The sequence below is a fragment of the Arvicanthis niloticus genome, chromosome 8, assembly GCF_011762505.2.
Source record: "Arvicanthis niloticus isolate mArvNil1 chromosome 8, mArvNil1.pat.X, whole genome shotgun sequence".
Lineage (NCBI taxonomy): Eukaryota > Metazoa > Chordata > Mammalia > Rodentia > Muridae > Arvicanthis > Arvicanthis niloticus.
Genome location: NC_047665.1, coordinates 67,663,987 through 67,681,899, shown reverse-complemented (window position 1 = coordinate 67,681,899; position 17,913 = coordinate 67,663,987). Strand labels below are relative to the sequence as shown.

The 17,913-nt window shown below is 37.1% G+C and overlaps 1 protein-coding gene across 2 annotated transcripts in view; it reads right to left on the bottom strand.

The window, feature by feature from the left end:
• Plxdc2 (plexin domain containing 2) overlaps positions 1-17,913 on the bottom strand; it is a 366,505-nt gene that overhangs the window by 50,486 nt on the left and 298,106 nt on the right. The window contains exon 10 of one of the 2 annotated variants that reach the window (XM_034510583.2): positions 2,334-2,400. In XM_034510583.2, coding sequence (XP_034366474.1) covers positions 2,334-2,400 — 67 coding nt within the window. The remainder of the gene's footprint in view (positions 1-2,333; positions 2,401-17,913) is intronic. The other variant, XM_034510585.2, reaches the window with a different exon arrangement.

Genomic DNA, 17,913 nt, shown 5'->3' with positions numbered 1-17,913 from the left:
GAGGAACAAATGCCAATACCAATATTGCTTATAGAAGATCAACCTTTCAGCGCCAGTAGATGAAGTGATAAATATAAACATTTTTTTCCTGTTAAAGCAGAAACAGTGGTACCTTGAAACCCTCAGTCCTATAGAGAAACTATCTTTGGAAAAAGCATCATCTACTCAGGCATTGAGAATTCTCACAGATTAAAATAAAATTAACATACCTTTATAATTATAGGAAATGAAAAAAAAAAAAGAAAACCACAAAGAGAGTCTGACAGTTACCTGAACTACTGAACAACTTGTATTACCAAAACTGAAGTGAAGTGTAGAAACTAAAGTGCCCAAACAATACACATTAGAATGAAGACTTTAACGTGAACAACACAGATTAAAGTACTTAGAAGAATAAATTTACAAAATATTAGCAACAGGGGTTAAAGAGATGTCTAAGTAATTAAAAGTACTGGCTGCTCTTTCGGGGGACTTGATCAATTTTTAGCATCCACATGGTGGCTCACAACCATCTGTAATTCCAATTCTAGAGGATTCAATGCCCTCTTCTGGCTTTTACAGGCAGTATATTGTAGTAAAACATGCTGGTAAAACACCCATACACTAATACACACACACACACACACACACACACACACACACACACACTATCAAAAGTCATTTGACACAAAACACATAGCTATAAACCTAATGAGGTCCTGCTATGCACATTGAGAAATGTATTCACTATGCACAAGTTACCAACTCACTTGGTTTGGTGAGGTAGAACAACACATACAAAGTGGTGGATTTGTTAGTCAGAGGTATAATAGCTACATGTTGTGCTGGAAAATCACAATGGGAGTAAATTGTGAAACAGCGGCAAATATGTAGCTGTCAGAATAGCCCAGGCCAGAGCTGTGGGTCAATTAGGCTAAACCCAGTGACTAGTACTGTGGGTGTGGTGATGTGTGTGGGACTGTGATGGTGGTGCTTATGGTGGTAGAAAAATTAGTTGGTTTAACAGAAGTGAAAACTAAGAAATTATTTTAGATTTCTCTTAGTATTCCTTTTAAAATATATAAATTTTTAATAAGACTACTTTAATTCTGAAGTCTAACATGAACTTGAGTATATGTGATTTACACTGTGAACATCAAGCACCAGGACTCTCAATGACCAAGAATGTGTTTGCCCCTGTTGTAGTATATTGTCTTCCCCATTTAAGAGCACGGCTTCTCAGACTAGAGTCATCTCTGGAAAACACTGTTGTTTTCCCCACATATCTGGGTTTATTTCTGTGCCTGTGGTTTCTTCATTTCTGAAGCTCAACATCCTATACCTGAGAGAACATTGCACCCTCATCACATGCAAGGAAAATGGACCGGAGCTGATGAACTTGTTTACAAACCTGTGGGGAAAGGATTGCTTACCACAAAGCTAGTGATGTGTATAATTTAATTACAAACAACAGGAAACATGGATTATTACAGAATGCATTAGATTCTGACCTTCTTTAATGCCATCACAGTCCGCAGAGCACAGTGAATCATCCATCAATGTACTTGGGAGACTTTTCTCTGCCTTGTGTAGTTAACAGGGAGAATACTCTGGAGCAAGAAAGCTAAAATGTCTGGATCATATTCTGGACTTTACACAATTCTGAATACTAATTTCAAGTTGGGAAAACTGTGGTTATATGAGTCTGCTGGCTAGTCTATTTCAACTTGAAACATAAACTAGAGTTATCTGACAGGAGAGAACTTAATGGGAAAATGCCTCCATAAGATGCGGCTGTAAGGCATTTTGAAAATTGGGATTGATGAGGGAGGGTCCATTGTGGCTAATACCACCCCTGGGCTGGTAGTCCTGGGTTCTATAAGAAAGCAGACTGAGCAAGTCACAGAGAGCAAGGCAGTAAGCAGCACCCCTCCATGGCTTCTGCATCAACTCCTCCTTCCATGTTTCTGCCTTGCTTGGGTTCCTGTTCTGACTTCCTACATTGATGAACAGTAATATGAAAAAATAAACGTAATAGGCCCTTTCTTCTCCAGCTTGTTTTTTGGTTATTGTGTTTCAATGCAGTGATAGAAACACTGATTAAGACAATAAGAACTACAGGGATCTGAATGTATAATTATGCACATATCAATGTCCTTTTTTTTCTTTTTAAAACTGTGTCAGATAATTGAAATAGATAATTCCTACAAAACACTCTAATTACTCAAGTCAATGTAAAAAATCAGATTACATATTCTGTATTAATACTGTGCTTAAAAGTTCAACAACATTGGATAGGTTATAATGTCACAAGTTATGTCAAATCGGTACCAGTGATTTACAAAAGAGCACACCTGTACCTCTTCTGGGCATCCACTATCCACCCAGTCCTGCCGATGGCGATCAAATCCACTGGAGCATCTTCAGAGAAGACCCCATTGTAGTTGAGAGAGGACATATACCATGTAAAGAGAGGAACAGAAAGAAAATTACCAGTAAACAGACAGTTCACAAATCTTTCAGTATAGAGCAACATCAACTTTCTTCTGATGAACTGAGTACTGGAGACAAAGTGTACCAGCTATAAGGTGACATCACTCATTCATGGTTCCACAGTCAGCATCACATATAGCAATGCATCACTCCCCTGAGACTAAACACACTGCACAATCCTAGCATTACCCTATGCCAAATAAACAAATTGCTGTTATATAATGTTGGTTTTCTTTCCCTCATTTTTTTAGTTAACCATTAAAATGAAAGCATACAAATTACTTGTAGTCACTGTTTTAAAAATATTTCTTGTTCTTTCATTTATATATTCCCATCTTATAAACCCTTGATTGTGTAGTAAACTCAGGGGTTTTGAAATCTCTTCAAACAGCTTCTAGAGAATAATCATTAAAGGAGTGGTTCTTAAAATTCCTAATGTTGTGACCCTTTAATATAGTTCTTTATGTTGTGGTGACCACCAACCCAACATTATTTTTGTTGCTTCATAATTGAGAGTTTGGTACTGTTATGAATCATAATGTAAATATGTGATATGCAAAATATCTGATGTATGACCCAATGAAAGAGTTATTTGATCCCCAAAGAGGTCACAACACATAGGTTCAGGACCACTGCTTTAAACCTTAGAATATTCTGCTTAACAGAATTGTGATTTTAACTCTTTGGCAGTACAGGGTTGACTATACTGACAACATGACTTATTTTGGACATTAGAGTTTATTCCAGGATAGACTCCTAGTCCATTCTGAATAGGTTGACTTCTGGAGAGCTGAAACCTGAATTACAAAGCAGCTTATTGGCAGGTGAATTCCATCCCTGTAGGATTGGTCCTCAATGAGAACCCTAGACCTCAAAGCAGTGTGAGCTCCTCAGTTGACAACACATTGTTGCCAAAAGAAGACAGCTGGAAGCTAGTGTCTAGTCTCACAGGTCTGTTGGGCTGTGTCCCATAAATCTTATCTCAATCCCTCTTTTAATTCATTTTCCCCTAAAATCAATAGTAACTGTGAGCATAACAGCTTTTCTGAGCCATTTGAGTCCCTCCAATGAGCTTGAGTGGGCTTGAATGGGGGAATCTTCAGTTATGTATGAGTAGGTCACGCCAAAAAGGTCTGACTTGGCAAGTACTGGGTTACTAAGATCTTGGCCATAGTCTTTATTTGAAATTGGAATACATTTCTTGTCTATTTTATCTATCCTTTATATCATTTATCTTCATGGTCCAGCAGTTTCAACCCAGAGCTTGCCCTGAGAAAGTTTTGTTAAGTGCTGTGACCAATTTTATATTCTTTGCCTTTTCTTTTCCATGTACGAGTGGATTTATTTTCATCTTTTAAACAATTTATTTTTAGTGTGTGTGTGTGTGTGTGTGTGTGTGTGTGTGTGTGTGTGTGTGTGTGAATGAGTATATGTATGGAGTATATATGTGGTATAAACCCATATGTGCTTGTGGGAGGGGAGCCTGGGAAATCAGGGGCCACAGGAGGATATCAAATGTCCTGTTTTATCACCCTGTGTCTTCTTTCCTTCAAAGTTTTCCACTGAACCTGTAACTGGTTTGGTGGCCATTAAAGCTCAGTAAACTCTCTATATAAGTAGGGTTACAGGTGCATATGTGACTACACCCAGCATTTGTCAAGATTTTTGGGAATCTGAACTCAGACACTTAAGATTGTGTATCAAGAGTTTTTACCCAACAAATCATCTACACAGCTCCATTTACTCACAATAGTTAAATATGATTGTGTTAATTTTAAATTTAAGTCAGAATATTGTACAGATTATAGCTAATATATATCTGACTTATACTATCTTTTTGCATAGAATTTCAATTTAGTTTTGACATTCAATTGGTATTAATATTTATACTTCCCCTTAATTTTAATAATTGAATATATATTTATAGTTAAGAATGTGGTGGTATACTTTAATCTAATAGGAATTTACTTACTTAAAATGAATATGTCATCCTAGTTTTATTTAATATTTCTCACAGATTTCATGGTTTTAATTTGCAATCTTCATTTTGCTCCTTATTTGTTTTGCAATGAGTTCACTTGATAGTTTTGTTTCCTAACAATTCTCACCAGAGACAAAGCTCTGCCTGAAAGAGCATACTATAATTCAAATGGAATGTGAAAACAACCTTCTTGTCAACAGTTAGACTATATTCATCATTTCCTCCAGACTGACCTATTGAAAGATTGATCCATTAAATTCTCGCTGTGTTATCCCAACCACTTGCATTGAACAAGCTCATGAGTGGTGTAATGTCCATGTGAGTTTAGGCATCCTGATACTGGAAATCTGTAGGTGGCGGCAGCTCTCTCTGTTGCTCAGTGACACCATGGTATATGGTGCTAGTGAGGTTTCTAGGCTAGTGAGATGAATGCTGTCTTTCCTTGAATCTCTCAAGTCTATATAAATATTAAAGAATATGTTGATACATTTGGTAGGTGTGCAAAAAAAATTTGAGGAGTCAATTGACTGCTAGTAATTAAATGGAACCAATAATTTTAAAATATAGCCCGTTTCATGTTCTCTAGTTTAAAAGTATCTCTGGGATATACAACCTTTACAATAAGACAGTATCAAATCTCACAACTGTGTCACTGGATAGTATCTTAGAAAAGTTGGTCTCGACATTTGTTAAAATCACCAGGGAAAATTCAGAACACACACTTTTCGTGATTTATTAAACAATCCTGAAGTTATATTGTGTGAAATTAAGTTCTACTTGAAGTCAATTAAGGAACTCACTTGTTTATTTATTCACAATTCAGTTCCTAGTAATTTTTTCTGTGGCTTATAGAGGGTGGGAGGACAGAGAATGACAAAGCGAATAAGATTTACTTTGAAAATGGGCACTACCAGGGCCAAGAGAAGGCTCAGTGGGCTGGAGGCTTTCCAATCAAGCATGATGACCTGTGCTGAGGTAACCAGCACTTACGGAAAACAGTGTCAGGTTAGGAGAGATTAGGTTATACTGGCCTATGGACAGCTGGAGAAAACAAGGAAAATAAAGGGCTTAAGTTAGAATTTGTCTTATGAACATTTGTGTTTACTTCTTTAAAAATGTTCTATTGTATTATGCCAAATTGGAATTCATTTCCTCCCTGATGGTTGGTTAGCTATGTGACCAGTTAAAAGCTATTAGTCAGATTCTAAAAACAATCTCAGAGGTCTGGTGACTACCTAGTCCAGTTGAATCTATTATGTCATGTTTCAAAAGTAAAAGAATGATTAAAGAAGACATTTAACACTAACCTCTAGCCGCTACATTCATACATGCAAAAACATGCCCATGTACCTGCACATACATGATACATATGCACACAGAGACATAAACCTACATAGAAATGAATAAAAATGAAATTTTCTTTTCTGGTATAATTTCAATTCACTAATCCAACAAATAATTTAAAAATATCACTTGGTAGGTACAAGGGCATGTGGGCTATAATAATTTGTATTATTTCTAAACACTGTAAAAATTAAAAAAAAATAATTTGAGGAATATTTTCTTGTTTCCCCTGAGATGGTTTTTAACTCCTCCTCAACACACTCATTCAAAGTGATCCTGGCATCTCTATTTACCAGTATTTTAACATTATAGTCTTACCATCTCTATTTACCAGTATTTTAACATTATAATCTATGATGTCAGCTAACTGGATGACTTGAGAAAGATGCTCTAGCAACTGGGGCTCAGTGCTTTCCACTGTGAATGAGCATCTTCCTTCATAGTTCTTACAACACTGACGTTCAGAGGCTACCAATTTCCTGTAGGTTATGACCAGGACCCATGCCCACTTGTACAGTTCCCCTAATACAACCCATCCTTGTGCTAGCTCATCATGTCCAACAGAAGCAAGCTGCCTGACTGTAGTGGTTATTGCTAGCTTCCATTGCAATGCAGAGGTCTGCAGTACTCAATTAGTAAATCCAAAATGAAAGCCTTTTCTCTCTTCAGAAAGACATCTGTCTCCCATGGGCACCATCAGCAACTCCTCCTCTTTACCCTGATACCTTCTGCAAGAATCTATGTTACAACTGACTCTCTTTGAGTTTCTCCTACAAGGCTTTTGAGAAAACTTGGTTAAAATAAGGTGCTTAAATTAGAACTTTCTTCTTAGGCATGTTTTTATCTCCTTAAAAAAAAAAACAGACATTTCATTTGTGTGTGTGTGTGTTTGCACGTGCACTTGTGCGCATGTGAGTGCGCATGTGTGTGGTTGTAATTGCCCATGGAGGTCAGAGATGCCAAATCTTCCTAGAGCTAGATTTGGATCTGGAGTTATAAAGTCTTCTGAGCTTCTTGACTTAGATGCTGGGAACAGAACTTTGGTCCTGCCCAAGAGCAGCAAGGACTCATAACCACTGAGTCATTTCTCCATATGGAAATTTCCCTTACTGAAAAAAAAGGTTCTCTTGAATTGTGAAAATTAAAACATGTTTTTTTTTTTCAGGTGCCAGTTTTTCTGCAGGCCCACTACTAAGACATTACTTATGTACTAAAACAACTAAGATATTACAAAAGTTTGCCATAAAGCAGACATTCAGCTGTACCTGTGTATGCACACATAAGCTATATCTATGTCTATCTATCTATCTATCTATCTATCTATCTATCTATCTATCATCTATCTATCATCTTACTATATACTATAGGTTATATATATTTTAAATAAAGTGACATTATACTATAGAATGATTCAGTTAAATTAACATATTTATCTATTACCTCAATCTTTTTTGTATTTAAAACATTTGAAATGTACTTTCCTGGTTATTTAAAAATATACACTACCCTATTAATTACAGTTGTGTTTATACAACAAATATACCAGTATTGTTCTTTACATTTGATTGGAATTCTGTCATTTTTTCCGAGTTTAATTTACTCATTGATAAAACAAATGGGAGTCATGAAAGAATCATAAAAAGCAAAAGGCTGATATGTGGTTATGCTGTTTTTAGAAGATGCTGTTTTTAACACTCTAGTTAATATCTATGTGTTAGGCAGGTAGGGAAGTGGACAACTGTGCATAGAAGAGAACATCTCATAGACAAAACTGATAAAAGTACTTAAGAATTATCGTTAAATTTATCATGAATCACATGAATGTGGAATGCAAATTTCCTATAGTACATAGTTCATGGAATAAAATTCTTATCACATGGGGGAATTAGCGTCATAGACTCTTGTGACAGAAATCAAAGTTGCTCTTGCCAAATGGACCCAATCTTTCTTTTTATTTGGAAACAGAGACTACTTGGTTTTGAAAATATTCTTCAAACATTAATTTTAATGAAACTTAAGCAACTGTTCCCTGTGTTTATATTTCCAGGTCACTTTACTTTTATCACTGCCTAGTTCAGAGAAGCTAGAAGACCACATTTCAAATCCCCGCCCCTTTCACTGAGTATTAATGAGGTGTTGGTTTAAAGGATTCTTCTGAGACGTGCAGAAGGAACTAGCAAGGCAGCCCAGAAAACAATTTTCTCTTGCTTGCAGCATCTCTTACTCAAGAGATCAAAGCACAATCCTTGTCACACTTCTTGTTGATCTCACTTAAAAATGATGTCAGAAATAGGACTACTTTTGCAAGGGGAGTCTAGAGCATTGGTGGAAATCAACTATTAATGTGTGGATTTACAGAAGCTAAAATATTTTATATTCCTTGGTAAACCATAGTGATTTTGTTTCTAGTGTAAATTCTCATGAGGTAAGGTACAGCATAAGTAGAATGGTCAGGTAATACAGGTAACTGTAGGACAGAAGTAATGTAGATGCCTCACACAGCAGAGCTCAGAGGATGAAAACTCCTGATGCTGATCCATTTGCCAAATGTATATTAGAGTTACTAAATGCTCAAGATCTGAACAAGACACACACACACACACACACACACAAACACACACATGCACAATCTGTTTTTTAAACAAATTTTTATTTTCATACATGTGTTTAATATGCTGTGGCCATATTCGGCTCCTTTATTCCTCTTTCTATCTCTTCTCGCTTCCTCATCCTATTCCAAAGCCATAAAGCCATATATATATATACATATATATATATATATATATATATATATATATATATATATATATATATATTTTCAAAAGGAAAAAAAATATTTTCCCAGTTGACTTTTCATGCTGGGTTCTTGTTTCCACGTGTTACCTCCTGAGGATTAAACTCCTTCCAGTTTCACAGAAGGCAAGAGTTAACACGAGAAATCAACCAACAATCAAGCTTATATGTATCATAGGTTATTCCTTCAGAAATTATTCCTTCAGAAATTATTAAAAGCCATGTCAGCAGCATGATCTAATATGTGAATTTTCAGGTCCCTAGGAGAAAGATGAGCAGCTGAGAGCAGAGTGAAACAAGCTTCCAATCATGATGCACAGAATCAAAGCTGGTTATACATGCAGCAATCCACTGGTCCCAGATTAGGGCAAAGGAATTGGAAATGGCAAACAGCTGTTAACTTCTAGCATGTTTACATCAATGGAATTGGGATTATTTGATTTAGGGTTTATATTAAATTATTTGTTTTATGCCATCATTAAAATGTTTGAGTACTGATTATGATTTGCACAAGAGCAAAAGATGTATTCATTAGAAAATATTTAAAATCTATTATAATAACTTGAGAAAGACTATAATATTGCTTTTGTTAATAATTGTGACATGTTGCCCTGTTCTCTGCTGGACTCACATGTGCTACTTCTTCCTGATGAAACAGCTGCATAGCGGGTCAATGTTACAAGCTTGGCCATATATTCATATCATATCATATTGATATAAGCCAGGAGTTTAAAATTGGAGTGTAAAATTGCTTGTCTGTAATTTGCTGTTTAATATAAAACGTGAATTCTATAGAGCAATATATAATTTAATATACTGAATAGCTCAATATTTTATTTTGTATAATTTATTTCTCTATAATTGACTTTATTTTGTTATATGCCAGAAATTGAAACTAACATTTTAAAAGTATGTATTTCTTTAACATAGATAAGACATGTCATGTACGGAGCTTGTCTCATGCTGACATTTGTAATAATGATCTTATTTGCAATGCTTTTCTTGGACAGTTTCATTTCTTCATTGCTGTGATTTTTATAATCACACTCTGATGTTTCAAGTAACAGTCTCCATGTGCATTTGACAGAATTGATGTGGAAATAATTGAAGTCCTAATATATTCTAGCTTTCCAGACAGTACGTTGTATTCAAGGACTAGTTAAAGCACCTCATCAAAGGCCTAGTGTTTCCTTTATGTAGATTCTCTGGGTTAGGTGTGTCAGAGACTATTTTGCCTAGTTTTGCTTTTATTTAGGTTTTAGCATTGCATTGTCTCAATGGCTATTTCTGATCCAGAGAGCTAGCAATTTGTGTAATTGTTTTATAAATGGGCCCTTTACTTACAAATTACAGCTTGTCTCTCTAATAATCATTTCTTGTTTATGTGCTTTTCACTGTGGATTAACTAGAATGTCACATCGTATTGGGTCTCACAGTCTTGGTTTATTCCCTGCTTTAATGGGAATACCACTGAGGCTGCAGCAGTATATTTTATGTTGGGAAATAATATTTATTCGTACATTTAACTAGTATTCTACTTCAGTTGGATAATAATTTTTACTTAGCAAAAACCATGCTGTTCTTTCCCCTAAAACTTTCCCCCATCTTTGAAGATGCCAAGTGATCTTCAGTTCCAGTGCTGTGTATTTATTTACATATTTCCTCTCTTTCCTACTTTGGAAGCAAATTTTTGCTTCTAGATTCTAAGTTGGCCTTAAACTTGTGATCATTCCATCTTGGCCTGACCAAGTGCTGCAATTACAGACATGAGCCACCATGTCAGTCACATCAATCAAATGGCTTATAGGAAACAATAATTGTAGTCATGTTATAAAAATATTTGACTATGCTTTCATTTTAGGGTTTAGTTGGATTTGAATTTTAACTAATGAGGTATAAAAGTTCAAGGCTAATAAATAAATGAACTATCTATGAGTAACCCAAAGCTAATATACATTATGAGGAAACTTGAATCTTTTTTTTTGGTTAAAAAAAAAAAAAAAAGATGAAACAGTCGTCAGTACTGCCAAACAATGTAAACTGGTACTGATTTATAAAGGTAAGAAGAACGTAGAATCTAAGAAAGTCAATATTTGGAACACTCGGTCATTGATTGCTTCATGCTTTGGGGCCTTGTTTTACAAGACAACAAAGTAAAATATATCAACTCAAAGCTGGACTGTTAAAACAAACAACAAACAAACAAACAACAAAACCTACACTAGATGAAGAATAATCATCGAACAATTAAAACTAATCTTTTTCAGAGACAGGAAAGGCATGTATTATGTTGCTGGAAAGTTGGGAAAGTATTTAATAAACACTAAGTTAGAGTTAGGAACAGGGAAGCACTTCAGTCATCAGAGTGCTTAACTCACAAGCTTTGTGACTTGGGTTTAATTCCCAGAACCCATGTGAAATGCTTGGTGTGAAAGCAAGTGATTACAATTTCAGTCATGATGACAGGAGAGGTGGAGATGAGTAGTTTTCTGGACCCTCTGGACAGCTAGTCTAGATCACTTGGCGACACTTCAGGTCAATACAAGACCTATGCTTTAAACAAAGCAGATTGAAATTGTCCCCTGCCTTTCATATGCATATGTACACATGTGCAGCAACACCCAACCACACATCACACACACACACAGACACACACACACTTGTACACACACACACTTGTCCAAACTTAAGCATCCATGAAGATTAATTGCACAGGAGTAGGCTATACTTTGTAAGTCTAATGTAAAGTATCAACTATTACACTAATGAAATAAAAGTTGCATATATTTTTACTTTTGAATCCCAAGAATTAGTATTTACTACCAAATGAGACCAAACAGTTAAGGACACTGAGTACCTGTCTATAGAGTTTTCTCCAGTGATAATAGTTTCTGGGATTTCAGGAAGGTATGTGTTAGAACTTGGATGAGACTTAAACTTTAAAACACTCCTCCAAAATAATGAAAGGTGTTTTCACTAGTGTTTTTCTTTCTTTTATAAGCTTCCTACTGAGCAGTGGTCTCTAGCATCTGGACTACTTTGGTTGCTTCCCTTCTGCTTTGAAGTACCACCACACCACACACTAGTCTTATCTTCTATAAGAGCGCTCAAATTGTTCTTCTAGGAAGAATGTCCCTTAATCATAGAACATCCTTCACTCCACCACAGTCCATATTCAGGGTCACAGCATACAGCTGGAGGACAAGAAATTTATTATCTGATGAGAACTTTTAAATAGAAATATGAACATAAAAATTGAGTTTACTAGGTGCAATTACCATTTAAAATTAAGCTGGTCATTTCAATATTACGAAGAAAACATTTCCTTGGTGGTTCATCTAAAATATGACTTTTCAAGTAAGCAGACCCTGGAAGAGTATTTTAGCAATTTGAAATTTTATTTATGAAATATTTTCAATTTAAAAGGAATTAGCTTTTCATGGATTATGATAAACAGAAGCTGAAGTGTATTTATTGAGAAATAATTTGATCTCAATTAAAAGTTCATTATATTTCTTTGAACTACATATACATAAGTAAATTGTTATATAATATTTACATGGGTTTCTATAGGTACATATATGGGTGTGCACATAGGAGAGGAGGTCAGAGGACAACCATAGATATTGTTTCTCTGGAGCTGTCTATTTGAAGTTTTGAGACCTGGAAACTCACTAGCCTAGAACTTGTTAAACAGGCTAGTCTGGCTAGGTCAGGGAGCCCCAGAGATTCACCCATCTATGCCATCTCATTACTAGGATGATAGGTATGTGTCAATATGTATGGCACTTTTATGTGAGTTTGGGGATTAAGCTTGGGTCTTCATGCTTGCCAAAGAGCACATTCTTAGCTGAATTCCCTCCCCATTCCAAATAATACGTATTTCTACTTTAGAAAAGAAAGAATACATTCATTATAGTAGTGTAATCTTTTGTAGTTGTGAGGATAAATTATTATAAAATTTATGAATTATAGAATATTTCTTAAAAAGAATACTGCTATTTTTCCACTTGCCTAAATACACAATGTATAGAATCCTGTTTGGCAGTGGCATGCTAGCATAGCCTAAAGAAATGAGGTACAGTACAGAATATTGTATGAGGAAGAGCATTCTATTAATATAGGATACCAAGATCAAAATATTCTATAAGTACAGAATATCTATATAAAAAAATATCCGATGCTGCGTCAAAAGCCTTTTGAGCTAAGAAGCCATGAGTTAGTAATTACCAGTTTTAACACGCAGCAGGGGTTGGGGGACTGCCTCATTCTGCATGACTATCACAGTTTTAACAAGCAGTGGAGGGCAATGGCTGCCTTGTTCTGTTAGACTATCACAGAGAGAAGGGATGGATAGTGGAGGTCATTGATACCTGTTTAAAGGTGTCATAAGCCCTGACTTGGACTCTTATCAATATTTGTCCATTATAGAATTCTCACCATCAATAGTCTCCACAGTCATTCTCATCTGACTTTTGCAGAATCTCAAGACTGCTCATCTTAATGGAATGAGTGGAAAATTTAAAATTGCATAAATGAGGGACTGGATGAACAACTCCATGGTTAAGAGTACTTATTGTTCTTGCTAGACATCCTGGGTTTAATTCCCAGAACCCATGTGGCAGCTAAAAACAATCTGTAACTCAAGTTCCAGTTGATCCAATTTTCTTCGCTGGCCTACACAGGCACTTTATGCACATTGTGTTCAGTCATACATGCAAGACACTCGTACACATGAAATAAAAGAATACATCTTAAAATTACTTTGCAAACCTGGGATTAATTTTTTGCTTTGCAAGTTCCTGTGATCATTGACCCTTAACAGTTAATCAGGGAGATGAGCTTTTGTGAAAATAAAGACCATAACATCTGTCTTTGCTGGAAGCTTATGAGGAATAAATGAGACAAGGTAGGTGAAGCACCAGTTTAGTGCTTAGTATAGCAGCCTTAGAATGAATGTTAGTTATTACTTCTACCCTCCTTTAAATGTGCCTCTTAAAAATTCTGTAATACTGCCCATAAAGGGAAAGCCACACATGTAATTCAAGACCTGACTAAGAACTCAGCTTCTGTAGTCAGAACAACGAAAGTGACAGAACTGAGAATCCTCACTTTGGGGTGAGCATATACTTCTGGAATCAAAAATGTCCTTGCTAAGACCAACTTTGGTATTATCAAACAGAAAGAAAAACCAAGTCTTTAAGAAAGGAAACAGATTCGAACCTCCTGGCTGTAGGCCACTGAGGAACACGGACTACTTCTAGAAGAAGTTTCAGGATTCTTTTTCGGACATTCATTTTTTTTTTTTACTGGATATTTTATTTACATTTCAGATGTAATACCCTTTACCCCCAACCAAGAACCCCCTATCTCATCCCCTCTCCTCCTGCTTCTATGGAGATATGCCTCCACCCACCCTCGCATTCCCACCTCCCCACCCATGATTTCTCCCACACTAGGGCATCCAACCTTAACTGGACCAAGGACTTCCTCACCCACCTATGCCTGACACTGTCATCCTCCCCTACATATACAGATGAAAACATGGGTCCCTCCCTATGTGCTCCCAGGCTGGTGGTTTAGACCCTGGGAGCTCTGGTTGGTTGGTATTGTTACTCTCCTCATGGGGCAACAAACCCTTTCAGCTCCTTCAGTCTTCTCTCTCACTCCTCCATTGGGAACCCCATGATCAGCTCAATGGTTACCTGTGAGCATCTGCCTCTGTATGTTTCAGGCTCTGGCAGACCTCTAAGGAGATAGCTATATCAGGCTCCTGTCAGCATACACTTCTTGGCATCCACATCAGTGTCTACCTTTGGTGATTGCACAAAGGATGGATACCCAGGTGGAACAGTCTCTGGACGGCCCCTCCTTCAGTTTCTGTTCCACACTTTGTCTCCATATTTGCTCCCATGAGTATTTTGTTACCCCTTCTATGAAGGGCTAAAGCACTCACACTTTGGTCTTCCTTCTTCATGAGCTTCATGTGGTCCGTGCATTGTATCTTGGATATTGTGAGCTCTTGGGCTAATCTCCAATTATCAGTGAGTAAATACCATGTGTGTTCTTTGTGATTGGGTTACCTCACTCAGGATGAAATTTTCTAGTTCCATCCATTTACCTAAGAATTTCTTGAATTCATTGTTTTTAACAGCCAAGTAATGCTCCATTGTGTAAATGTCCCACATTGTCTGTATTCATTCCTCTGTTGAAGGACATCTTTCTAGCTTCTGGCTATTATAAATAAGGCTGCTATGAACATAGTGAAGCATGTGTCCTTGTTATATGTTGGAGAATCTTCTGGGTATATGTCCAGGAGTGGTATAGCTGGGTCGAACATTCCTTCTTAAAAATTTCTGACTTCAATCCAAATGTCCCATAGTAAGCTGCATATCACCCTGACTGAATGAATGGAGAAAAGCCCAGAATGACATGTGCCATGTCCATGGCTCTTAAAAAGGAATGCAAAATCTGGGGAGTATAATATTCTCTGCCTAATAACACATTATTACTCCCTATAAATTTTGACCGAGCAACCATGTCTGCTATCCGGCTATGTACATTCCTCGGCAGCATCAACAATGTGTGCATCAACCTACTCTCAGCCTATCCTTCCTCAAAGTGGGGGAAAAACATCCTAATTTATTATTTTAAAGCAAGAAATGTCTAATAATTTCTCTTAGAATGTTGAAATGGACAGAAAAAAAACATAGATGCAGGTGGGATGTTCTGATTCTCAGAATCCATTTTGATCCATAAACAATGCAGAAAAACACTATTCAGGATACTAGAAACCACCATCCTTTTCTCTTGCTAGAAAACTGATGTTATCATTCTCTGATGATCCTTCCATTTCTAGTGGACAGAGTGCTGGGAATCCTAGCAGGCTTGGATCTTCAGACATGACCTTTAGAAAGAACTGTTTAGCTACAGAAGGTTTCTTTTTTTGTTTTTGTTTTTCACCAGAAAAGCATGAATTTATCACTGACTTTCTCCCACTGCCAGAGTTCAGGCTATATTTTGTCAGAGACTTCAGTAGTTGGGAGCTAATAAAGGGAGTTAAGGCGAGAAGGCTTGGCTCTACGCCTCCACTAAAGACAATCTAGTTGTGTCTAGAATTTCATATTCTAAGTGTTCCTCCTACTTAAGAAGAACGAGTTTCATAATCATGTTGTTGATTCTCTTGGACACTTTGCTCGTTAATTAATACAGGCTCCTTATCATTGTATTTTATAGTGTCATTAAATCTTTTGGACAAGTAATATGAGCTCATTTGACATATGATATCAGTCAGAGAACAAGAGAAAGCAATGGATTCTTACTTTATGTTCCTCCAAGTTGCTGCATGTAATAGCAGATATCATAACTATGTAAATCATAATCACTAGAAAATACAAAATCTTGTGTTGGTGAGGTGCCTGCATGGACAGAGGCGCTTGTTCCTAAAGTATGATGGATGATCTGAGTTTAACTCTGAAACCCAAGTCAGAAGGAGAGAAGACTCCCAAAAGTTTTCCTGTGACATTTATTCATTTCATGTATACACACACACACACACACACACACTCACTCACATACACATACACACAAATGATAATAATGAAAAAAACTAATAAATACAATACTAATAGATATTTCTGAAAAGACCCTCCTTTGTAACTATAATTTTATATCCTTCCTCCCCTTTGTAAGAACTGCATTCTTTTTTTTGATATTATATTTATATATCAGATTTTATCCCCTTACCCCATTACCCCCACCACCCAGGGGTATTCCCTTTTCGCATTCCCCCTTTTCTTGCTTCTATGAGGATGTGCCCCCACCTAACCCCTACTCCCACCTCCCCACCCTCAAATTCCCCCCCCTACTCAGTGTTCAGCCTTCATTGGACCAAGGATCTCCTCTCCCACCTATGCCCAACAAGGCCATCCTCCCCTACATATACAGATGGAGTCATGGGCCCCTCCCTATGCTCTCCCAGGCTGGTGTTTTAGACCCTGGGGATCTCTGGTTGGTTGGTATTGTTGCTCTCCTCATGGCTCCACAAACCCTTTCAGCTCCTTCAGTCTTCTCTCTAACTCCTCCATTGGGAACCCCTTGATCAGATCAGTTGTTAGCTGTGAGCATCTGCATCTGAATATGTCAGAATCTGGTAGACCTCTAAGAAGACAGCTACATCAAGCTCCTGTCAGCATGCACTTCCTGACATCCATATTAGCGTCTATCTTTGGTGACTGCACATGGGATGGATACCCAGGTGGAATGGTCTCCAGACAGCCCCTCCTTCAGATTCTGTCCCATACTTTGGCTCCACATTTGCTCCCATGAGTATTTTGTTACTCCTTCTAAGAAGGATCAAACACCCACTCTTGGTCTTCCTTCTTCATGAGCTTCATGTGGTCTGTGAGTTGAATCTTGGCTATTTCAAGCCTTTGGGCTAATATCCACTTATCAGTGAGTAAAAACCATGTGTGTTCTTTTGTGATTGGGTTAACTCAGTCAGGATGGTATTTTCTAGTTCCAACCATTTACCTAAGAATTTCTCGAATTCATGGTTTTTAATAGCGAAGTAATACTCCATTGTGTCAATGTACCACATTTTTTGTATCCATTCCTCTGTTGAAGGACATCTGGGTTCTTTTCAGCTTCTGGTTATTATAAATAAGGCTGTTACGAGCATAGTGGAGCATATGTCCTTGTTATATGTTGGAGCATCTTCTGGGTATATGCCCAGAAGTGGTATAGCTGGGTCTTCAGGTTATGCTATGTCCAATTTTCTGAGGAACTGCCAGACTGATTTCCAGAATGGTTGTACCAGCTTGCAATCCCACCAACAATGGAGGAGTGTTCCTCTTTCTCCACATCCTGGCCAGCACCTATTAGCCCCCGAGTTTTTGATCTTAGCCATTCTGACTGGTGTGAGGTGGTATCTCAGGGTTGTTTTGATTTGCATTTCCCTGATGACTAAGGATGCTGAGCATTTCTTAAGGTGCTTTTCAGCCATTTGAGTTTCCTCAGTTGAGAATTCTTTGTTTAGCTTTGTACTCCATTTTTCAACAGGGTTATATGGTTGTCTGGACTATAATTTCTTGAGTTCTTTGAATATCTTGGATATTAGCCCTCTATCGGATGTAGGATTGGTTAAGATCTTTTCCCAATCTGTTGGTTGCTGTTTTGTCTTATTGACAGTGTCCTTTGCCTTACAGAAGCTTTGCAATTTGATGAAGTCCCATTTGTCAATTCTTTTCTTAGAGCATAAACCATTGGTGTTCTGTTCAGAAACTTTTCCCCTATGCCTAGTTATTCGAGGGTCTTCCCTACCT